General features: G+C 53.9%; 2 protein-coding genes across 2 annotated transcripts in view; one reads left to right on the plus strand and one right to left on the minus strand.

Moving 5' to 3' along the window:
• The window catches only part of LOC121076527 (serine/arginine repetitive matrix protein 1-like), a 90465-nt gene extending 86612 nt beyond the window's left edge, over positions 1-3853 (minus strand). The window contains exons 1-2 of the mRNA XM_040570944.1: positions 2819-3853; positions 34-2231 (exon numbers count right to left, since the gene is read on the minus strand). Of these exons, the coding sequence (XP_040426878.1) occupies positions 34-2231; positions 2819-3019 (2399 nt within the window). The 5' untranslated portion in view covers positions 3020-3853. The remainder of the gene's footprint in view (positions 1-33; positions 2232-2818) is intronic.
• A 2815-nt stretch (positions 3854-6668) lies between these two features.
• LOC121063690 (dynein light chain 1, cytoplasmic-like) lies at positions 6669-7403 on the plus strand. Its single transcript, XM_040544351.1, has one exon. The coding sequence runs from the start codon at positions 6669-6671 to the stop codon at positions 6927-6929; it is 261 nt and encodes an 86-aa protein (XP_040400285.1). The 3' UTR covers positions 6930-7403.
• Positions 7404-10358: the final 2955 nt, after the last annotated feature.

Genomic DNA, 10358 nt, shown 5'->3' on the forward strand with positions numbered 1-10358 from the left:
CCCTGGCTTGTCCCCTCGTTGCCGCTCCCCTGCGTGGGTTTGATGTTTTGCTCTCTCTGTTGCCCTTGCTCCTCACCCGTGTCTGGGCTGGCTGGTGCAGGGTCTCTGCTGGCAGCCGTTGTTCCTGCACATACCCGGGGGTCAGGCCCTGGCAGAGCAGTGGTCCCCCTGCTCTCCGCGTCTGTCTGGACCCCGGCTGATCTTGTTGCTGTCACTGTGCACCCTGTGTGTGCCAGGTCCCCCAGTGCTCCAGCTAAGGCAGATGCTGAGGATGCAGAGTCTGCAGGCTCTGCTGTGGGAGGAGGCACCCTGGGTCCTGTGGCCGAGGGAGCAGTTGGTGCCTTGCTCGTGGCTCCCTGGCTCATGGCTACAGCTTGTCTTAGGACTGCGGAAACGAGGGTCCGGGCTGCTTCATGCAGATCTTCATCACAGGCACTGGGGGCATGTTGGGCACGTCCCTGCCTCTCAGCCATCACCGCAGTGCTGTGCTCACTGGGGGTGGGACAGGCTGATGGCTTTGACTCTTGAGCCCCACGTGTCTGGGGAGGCGCTCTGTAGCGCTCATCTTCAAAAGCAGGGGCTGACGGAGGACTTGCTGGCCTGCTCTCTGCCGGTGCTGTTGCGGTGAGAGGCGTGCCGTGCCTCTCTTCCAGGCAAGCAGGCGATGTTTCAGTGTCCGGTGAGCCAAGAGAGACTCTTGTTGGGGGTTCTGCTTCTTGTGCTGCAGCCTCCCTGTCCACGCTGCTGGGTGAGCTGCACACTTTCTGGGGAAAGGCCTGTGGCTCCTGGAAGAGGCTGGGGAAGCTGGGGTTTATCCAGGAGTTGAAGATGATAATTTCTTCCTCTTCATCCCATCTCTCAGGACCTCTTTCTTTCCTGCCCCGGCCCTGGCTTGTCCCATCCTTGCCGCTCCCCTGCCTGGGTTTGATGTGTATCTGTCTCTGCTGCCCTTGCTTCTCACCCCTGTCTGGGCTTGCTGGTGCAGGGTCCCTGCCGGCAGCCGGTTTTCCTGAACGTGCCTGGTGATGGCGCCCTGGCAGAGCAGTGGTCCACCTGCTGTCCGTGTCTGTCTGGACCTCGACTGCTCTTGTTGATGTCACTGTGCACCCCGTGTGTGCCAGGTCCACCAGTTCTGCAGGCCGTTGGCCGTGTTCCCAGCTTTCAGCCATTGTCTTTGCCAGGACTTCAGACACAAGGGACTGTGCTGTGTCCCGCAGTGCTGCGAAAGAGTCTGTGGGGCAGTGTGGGGCAGCCTGCCGACTCTTCTTCCAATCCTGGGGTACTGCTGTGAGGAGAGGTGGTGTTCTGTGGCCTTTGCTCCTGGGACCTCTGCACAAGGGAGGAAGCTCTGCCTCCCTCGTGGCTCCCTCGTTGCAGGCTATAGCACTGCTAATGACACTGGAGACGAAGGCCTTTACTGGGTCTTCCATGTCCTCGGCGGAGGCTGCAGGGCTGTTTTTGGCAGGGTGCTGACTCTTCTTCCAGTTCTGGGGCACTGCTGTGAGGAGTGGTGGTGTTATGCGGCCTTTGCTCCTGGGACGTCTGCCCAAGGGAGAAAGCCTTGCCTCCCTCATGGCTCCCTGGTTCCGGGCTATGGCACTGTTAATGGCAGCGGAGACAAAGGCCTTTAGTGGGTCTTCAATTTCTTCGGCAGGGGCTGCAGGGCTGCTTTTGGACGAGTGCTGACTCTTCTTCTTCCCATTTTGGGGCACTGCTGTGGTGAGAGGTGGTGTTCTGTAGCCTTTGGTCCCGGGACCTCTGCCTGAGGGAGAAAGCCTTGCTTTGCTGTTGGCTTCCTCGTTGCAGGCTAGAGCGTTTCTTATGACTGTGGAGACGAAGGACCGTACTGTGTACTCCATGTCCTCGTCAGGGGCCACAGGGCTGTGTGGGCCACGTTCCCGGCTCCCTGCCCTCACTGCCTTGTCCCTCTCACCAGAGATGCACGGAAGAGGTGGCAGAAGCTCTTGGTGGCTGTGGGCCTCTGTGCCCAACGCCTTTGCCCTTCCTGCAGCTGAAGATGCAGAGGCTGTTGCTTGTAGACGGGGCAGCTTGCAAGTGACCCTTTCAGATGACGATGTCTGTGCTGCACGCGCTTGCTTGGGTGCTGCTGCCTGAGTCGCTGCCTGCCTTGGGAAAGGCGGCATGGCTGGCAGATGGATTCTCTCTTCCTGCCGCACCCCACTGTGTGGCAGCGTCTTCATGTCTTGCAGCTTCTCCATCTGCAAGAGAAACTGAGGAGAAGGGCCGGGTTACTTTGGTCATTTCTGCCATTCCCCTCCACGTCCCCCTAATGGTGCTCCTGTGAGCTGCCCTGCAGTGGCCCCATTCATGCCCTGGCAGCTGACCACGCACAGCGGGGCTCGGCTTGCCAGGGTAATGCCCTGCCTGTCTCCTCCTGCAAGTGCTGCCTGCTCATCGGAGGCTGCCAGGGCTGCCAAAGATGTTCTTCCAAACCCTCCTGGGGCTCCCGACTCCGTGTGGCAGCTGCCAGTGTGACGCACGCTCTCTGGGCACGACCGCACCGGCAGCCTGTCCGCATGGAGGGACGATGGAGGCAGCTCCTGGTTGCGGACGGCCAGGTTGAAGTAGGCCACGCTGCTCTTTGTGCCTCTGGGCACAGAAATGCCAGGGCCACGCGGGCTTTGGCTGTCCTGGGGGGTCGGCTCTTCATGGAGAAACCCCAGGTTTGGGAATAACTGTGTCCAGGCTGGAGGTGTTCAGGGCCAGCTGGCCAGCTTGCTCCAGCACCGTTCCCACCCTGGTGCTCTCCGTGCCATCCCGTCACGCTGCTGTCCCTGTCTTGCTCCCTGAGCCTCACCTGGCGCCGCTCCTGTACCCTCTGCTGCCCTTCAGCGGGCTGGGAGTGATCCTTATTCTGCTGCTCCATGGTGTGCTCCAGGTCCTCTGACCGAGAACTCCAACGGGCACCCAGGCGAGCTGCTGCCTCCTGAGAGAGCTGCTCTCCTGAGAGTGAATGGGCAGCCCGGGGCTCGGGCCTTATAAGGGACACCGTTGCCATGGGTACCCCTCCGTGTCACAATGGCCTTTGGGTACGCCACCGCCCACGCATCACACAGCCCCAGTGGTTGACGTCGGACACCCCAGGGACACCGTCTCACACACCCACAGCAAGGTCTGGATTGGCAGGCACCTCTGGCTCCTTCCAGCCAGTGCCCCCGGCTCAGCCCCAGGTCGGTATTTCTCAGGGGAGTCAGCTTAGCTCCCTAACTGCTCCCATCAACTGCGCGTTACCTGCTCTGCCAGGAGGTGCTCTGCTCGGTCACCTGGGTAAGCTTCCTGGCTCTTTGGCTGACTCCCCACACATCAGCAGAGACCGCGCTCGAGCTTGGACGCCCATCAGGCAGCCCTGGCAGTGCAGCTGGAGCAGGAGCAGGAGCAGGGATTCCTCCCGTGTCCGGGCAGCCAGAGGCCTGTGGCTCTAGGCACTGTGAAGGACTCCCAGAGAAGCGGGCACCAGGTAGCGGAGCCAGTGGAGCTGGCGGAGAGGTTGCTTGAGGCGGGCTCTGGCGGGGCTGCGAGAGGAAAGCCCTGGGCAGCCGCAGGAAGATTCCCTGCTCGTTGCTTTAAGAACAAGCTGTGGAGAAGCTTTCAGCGGCAGAGCCACAGCTGTGCCACGCTGGTGTTTAGCCCGCAGCTTCTCTGGCTGCTGAAGCAGGTCCTGTGCTCCAGAGTTGCGGCTGAAACAGTGTTGGTAACACAACGGTGTCTTTGCTGGAACAGGTTGCCCAGAGAGGTTGTGGAGTCTCCATCCTTGGAGATCTTCAGAAGCAGAATCCTCGGAATTGTGCGTAAAGGCAGTCCTTTGGGGAGAAAGAAAAGGAATTGGAAAAACAACCCAAACTCCTGCTTCGTCAGCTGCTGCTGGACTGAGATCTGTGATATCCTCCTCAAGAGGCTCTGCAGGGAGAGCCCGAGAGTCTCCCCAGTGCTGCCGGTCATTGACCATGTTCCCATCTTTCAGCCATCGTCTTTGCCAGGACCTCAGATACGAGGGACTGTGCTGTGTCCCGCAGTGCTGTGAAAGAATCTGTGGGGCTGTGTGGGGCAGGGTGCCTTCTCTTCTTCAAATTCTGGGACACTGCTCCGGGTAGAGGTGGTGTTCTGCGTCCTTTGTTCCTGGGAGGTCTGCCCTTTCCTCCCTCATGGCTCCCTCATTCCAGGCTATGGCATTGCTAATGGCTGTGGAGACAAGCACCTTTACTGGGTCTTCCATTTCTTCTGCAGGGCTGCTTTTGGATGAGTCCTGAGTCGTCTTCTTCCAATTTTGGGGCACTGCTGTTGTGAGAGCTGGTGTTCTGTAGAATTTTTTCTCAGGACCTCTGCCTGAGGGAGAAAGCCTTGCCTTGCTTTTGTCTCCACTGCGATGAGCAATGCAATAGCCTGGAACCAAGCAGTCATGAGGGAGGCAGAGCTTCCTCCCTTTGGCAGAGGTCCAAGAGCAAAGGCTGCATAACAACACATCTCCTCACAGCAGTACCCCAGAATAGGAAGAAGAGTCGGCAGGCTGCCCCACACTGCCCCACAGACTCTTTCGCAGCACTGCGGGACACAGCACAGTCCCTTGTGTCTGAAGTCCTGGTGAGGACGATTGCTGAAAGCTGGCAATACGACCAGCGACCTGCAGAACTGGGGGACCTGGCACACACGGGGTGCATAGTGACATCAACAAGAGCAGTCGAGGTCCAGACAGACACGGACAGCAGGTGGACCACTGCTCTGCCAGGCCGCCATCACCAGGCAAGTTCAGGAACAAAGGCTGCTGGCGGAGCCCTTGTACCAGCCAGCCCAGACAGGGGTGAGAAGCAAGGGCAACAGAGAGAGCAAAACATCAGACATAGGCAGGGGAGAGGCAAGGATGGGACAAGCCAGGGCTGGGGCAGGAAAGAAAGAGGTCCTGTGAGATGGGATGAAGAGGAAGAGATTGTCATCTTCAACTCCTGGATCAACCCCAGGTTCCCCAGCCTCCTCCAGGAACCACAGGCCTTTCCCCAGGAAGAGGGCAGCTCATCCAGCAGTGTGGTCAGGGGGGCTGTAGCAGAAGCAGCAGAACCCTCAACAAGCGCCTCTCTTGGCTCACTGGAGCCCACGGACACTGCACCATCAGCTGCTCCCCTGGCAGAAGGTCCAGGGGAAGAGAGGCACGGCACGCCTCTCACCGCAACAGCACCGGCAGAGAGCAGGCCAGCAAGTCCTCCATCAGCCCCTGCTTTTGAAGATGAGGGGAACAGAGCGCCTCCCCTGATACCCCCCTGATATCCCCTGTGAGATGGGATGAAGAAGAAGGAATCGTCATCTTCACCTCTGCAGTTCTAAGCCAAGCTGTAGCTTTTGCAGGCGTTTGTGGGAGCTGGCCCACACTTACTTGGTGCTTGACTTGTCCAGAGGAGCTGCCTCAGCCTTCTTTGGGAGGTGAGGGATGAGGAAATGCTGCTTCTTCATATCTACTGGTTCCATCTGCAGAGACTTCTTTTTCAGTTCCACAAGTGCCATGGAGGAAGAAGCACTGTCTGTGTGTGGCCTCTGCTTTTTCGTCCAGAAGAGCTGCCTCAGCCTTCTTCTCTGTGGGCTGAGGGATGAGGACATGCTGCTGCTTCACCTCCGCTGGTGCCTCCTGCAGACCTGTCTTTTTAGATCCACAAGCCCCAGGGAGGAAGGACTGTCTGTCTGTGGCCTCTGCTTTTCCATCTCTGTCTTCTGCTCCAGGGGGGAAGCACAAACAAGGAACGTCTTTAGATTGAAGAGCAAAAGCTCTTGGTAGCATGGCAGGCCAAAGTCACTTGGCAGCATGGTAGGCCTCTTGAGAAAAATCTCAAATAATTTTCTTCAGACAGGATCTTCTGTGAAGCTATTATATTCACAATTGCAATGGCGGGCGTCCTGTCAATTAGGAGTGCATTTTAGTAAACAAATCGTAGCCTTTTATTCCCTATTACCTGACACCTGATCACCTCCCCTATTTCCTCATTGGCTGACTACTACGGGTTCACAAGCTACTCGACGCTCCTCTATACCATATATGTACAATTTTTCTTTTTTTCAACCCTTTAATTTCTCCTTTCTTATGTTTTGAGAACTTGTGATCTTTGCTTTACTCTTCTCACACTGCTCATCCTGTTTTCGTCAAGCTTCTACCTTATTTTGGAACAGTGAGACCTTCTACTGTCCACTTATCTACTTAGCATTTCTCCTTATTATGACTACACAACTTCCTTGGAATACAGAAAAGTAATTCTCTACTGCAAAAACACAACTTTGTTTCTCACACCTCCCAGCAGGGTTTCCCCAGGCTCAGGGTGGTTTCCTTGCAGCCTTCTTTGTCTAAGAAAGGCAGCATGAAAGGCTCCAGCCCTCGCATTTGAAGCTAAGGGCAAGAACACTTTCATTGCATGGGCTTTAGAGAAGCCCTCGTCCTTCACAAAGGATAACAAGACTCCTCTCTCCCATTTGTTTCCATGAAAGCCTTGTTCTGTGCCCACAAGTCCTCCTCCTCATGTTCTTCCCTGAACTGCTGTTCAGCCAGCAGTGCCTGCGGAGTTCTTTCACCTCGCTGCAGACAGAGGCAGCATATTTCCTACAGGGGAGAAGAGCGTGCAATGATTAGAGAAGCATCAAATCTCCACAAAGGCAACCTTTGTAACAACCCATCAATGTGTACAAAGGTAGTCATCAAGAATGCGGACATGTCAGAGGAGGTGCAGCAAGATGCTGTGGATTGTGCCACTCAGGCCTTGGAGAAGCATATCGAGAAGGACATTGCTGTGCACATCAGGAAGGAATTTGACAAGAAATACAATCCCACTTGGCACTGCATCACAGGAAGGAACTGTGGCAGCTACGTGACTCATGAGACCAAGCACTTCATCTACTTCTACCTCAGCCAAGTTGCTATTCTTTTCAAGTCTGGTTAGAACCATGGACTCCTACTGACACTTGCATCTGGTTACAGGACTTTGCTGGCTCCTATGACTGGTTACTTCAGCCTTCCTGAGGAAACAAAACTTGGTCTTCAAGGGCAATGGAAGGGATTATGCTATAGAAGAAGGTGTTACATTGTGGATATAAAAAGGAAAAATACCAAAAAAAAAGTCTTCCTTGTATTTATTTTTTTTGTCTTAATGGCTTCATCTTTGCTAGTAGAGCTGTTGGAGGAGTTTGGTCTTTAAGAGTTCTCTAGCCATCTACAGTGTTGCCTCATTTCTGCTTGTGCTATGTGAGTATTGACAGTGTTTTGATCTTCCTGTTCCAAACATCTCCTATTTTTATTTTCTTGTATTGCTGGATATAATAAAAAACATGGCTATGCTGTCACAAAGCCTGAGCTGTTTCTTTTTCTGCTGATGCCTCTTGGAAATTTGATCTGGAAAATAAACGCCAAGCCCCAATTTAAAATTTTAAAATTAAAAAATTTGGATCCATACAAGTCCATGTGTCTGGATGGGATTCATCCCAGAGTGTTTAGAGAGCTGGCTGACATCATCGCAGGACTTCTCTCAATAATTTTTCAATGGTCTTGGGAATCTGGAGAGGTCTCAGTAGACTGGAAGCTGGCAAATGTTGCACCAATTTTCAAGAAGGGCAAGAAAGAAGACTCTGGTAATTACAGGCCTGTCAGTCTCACGTGAATGCCTGGTAAAATTACGGAGAAGATTATCGTTGCAGTTATTGAAGCGCACCTGGGGGACAATGCAGTCATTTGTCCCAGCCAACATGGGTTCACGAGGGTTAGGTCCCGTTTAACAAATCTGATTTCCTTTTTAACAATTTTGATTTCCACGGGCTGGCACAGCCCACTGATCCCAGGCTGCCAAGCCCAATGTGCGGCCGCCAAGCAGGCGCCAGCTGCCAGAGGCTGCAGAAGGTTCCAGAAGCAGCGGCAGCACCCCGGGCAGGGGCAGCCACGAGTGCAGGAGCTGCTCGTGGGATGTGGGCTCAGGGGCAGATGCCCGCCCCTGCAGGGGACAAGGCCCACCCAGAGCCTGCCCACCGGCATGGGCCTGCCCAGACATCCTGGGCGGAAGCCCTGGCCACAGCCAGTGATCGGCGGGGATGCAGAAGCCCCTCACAAATGATGACGAAAAACAGGGCCTACAAAGTGAGAGGCCATGTCACTTACAATGGAACCCTGCGGTACTTGGAGAAAAGAGGCACTGCTCTCTCCAGAGAGGAGGTTTCCTTCAGCACGAAGGAAAAGAAAGGCCTCATGTGTCTAGATGCCGCCCGCCATCCCCCACAGCCGTGCTGGGGACAGCCCAAGGCCTCAGCCAGCTTGTGGCACGGGTGGAAACCAGAACTGCAAAATGGCCGCCAGGGCTGTCAGAGGATGGGTCGGGACACAGCATAGTCCCTCGTGTCTAAAGTCCTGGCGAGGACGATGGTGAAAGCCGGCAAGACGGCCAATAACGGCAGCCCTGGGGGACCTGGCACACACCAGGTGCACAGTGACAGCAACAAGAGCAGTTGAGGTCCAGACAGACACGGACAGCAGGTGGACCACTGCTCTGCCAGGGCCTGATCCCCGGGTATGTGCAGGAACAACGGCTGCCGGCAGAGCCCCTGTCCCAGCTAGCCTAGAAAGGGTTGGGAAGAAAGGGCAAAAGAGACAGCTAAACATCAAGCCCAGGCAGGGGACAGGCAAGGATGGGACAAGCCAAAGCTGGGGCAGGAAAGAAAGTAATCCTGTGAGATGGCATGAAGATGAAGAGATCATCATCCTCAACTTCTGGATCAACCCCAGGTTCCCCAGCCTCTTCCAGGAGCCACAGGCCTTTCCCCAGGAAGTGTGCAGCTCACCCAGCAGTGTGGACTGTCTCTCCTTTGGGGAGAAAGAAAAGGAATTGGAAAAACAACCCAAAAACTAGGGAAAAAGAAAAAAAAAAAAGCAATGGTTAGATATTGTCTAGTTGTCTGGCCTGAAAAGCCATTAAAAGGAACTTCACCCTTTTGTCCACAATGCTGGTCTGATGAAAATTCTGGCTTTAAGTTTATATGTAAACAGTAAGACTCCTTTTTCGGAGGAGGAATCAAGCAATGCTCCCTCTAATCCTAATATTGCACCGGAGGCAGCAGTAGCTGCACCAGCAGCGAAGTATATGTGTATGTGTTTGAGCCAAAGTATTGTTGTGAAGTGAGTGACTCCTCGAGGAACTCGGCCAGAGACGATACAAAAAAGTCTGGTTATTGTTCTAAGTGATATATCCTTGCAGTATGAATGAGAAGTTTAAGGGGCCTCTCTGCGTGATTGCGTGATTGTGCTGTGGGAGTGAGACGCAGCATCGCTGCGAAGCGAGCGCGGAGTTCCGATCCGTGGTTCTGTATTCTCCGTGAGGGGAACGGCCGGAGTCGAACGAAGCGCATGACAGCTCGAAAAGGAAGTGCTGTTTTATCCAAGTGTCGATTGGCGGTGCCCAATACATGGGCCCGGTGGCGTATCTTGTAATCCTATTTTGTTCTTAAACCTTTTGAGTGTGACAAAGAGGAAGGCAGGAGCGTTATCTAAGGAACAGTTTAGAAGTTTTTGTACCGCAGATACAACATGAGAATGGCCTGTCCCGAATGGCAAGGGGTGGTACTGGCTATGCGGCAATAAATCCAGGAAGGTGTTGCCCCTTGGCTGGAAGGGAGCTTGCACCCTGGGGGCAATAATTCCAAATGTACCTATTGTGGAAGACCCACAACGCCAAAGCCCCCTTGAGACCGCACGCAGAATTAAGAGGACTCCAGATAATCCTCTCGTAAACTGAAACAGGGAATTTCACTCATTGTAGAACTAGAAAATAACACTCTGCATGCAGTCCAGGCACTACAAGAGGAGGTAACAAGCTTGCCAAAACTAGTACTCCAGAACCAAATGGTATTTGATTTATTATTAGCCTCACAGGAGAGCGTGTACTGTAATTAATGCTAGCTGCTGTACGTATGTAGATCAAAAGGGGCGAATTTGACTGATCTCAAAAATATTTGGGAAAGAAACAAATCCTACACAGAGCGGCTCAAGATGACACTTCCTGGGGATTTAGAAACATTCGGGAGAAAGTGACCTTTGTGGCTACCTGAATGGAATTGGCTCAAACAGCTATTTGTTGGTATTATAAAGATAATGGCACTGCGAATCTGTCATCCCCCGTGACATCGGAAGAAAACTATTGGGCCGTAATGTTGGAAAAAGAGAAGAGCGGGGGATGTGAAGAAGTGCAGAAACAGCAAGAGGAGTAAGAAAAGAAGAGGGGGGCACTGTGAGAAACAAAGTTGTGTTTTTGCAGCGGCAGGTGTTTTTGCAGTGGCAAATTCCACTAACCTTGCATATTCCCAAGTGATTGTGCAGGCATGGCAGTAGCAAA

The sequence above is a fragment of the Cygnus olor genome, chromosome 1 (genome assembly GCF_009769625.2).
Source record: "Cygnus olor isolate bCygOlo1 chromosome 1, bCygOlo1.pri.v2, whole genome shotgun sequence".
NCBI classification, from domain to species: Eukaryota; Metazoa; Chordata; class Aves; order Anseriformes; family Anatidae; genus Cygnus; species Cygnus olor.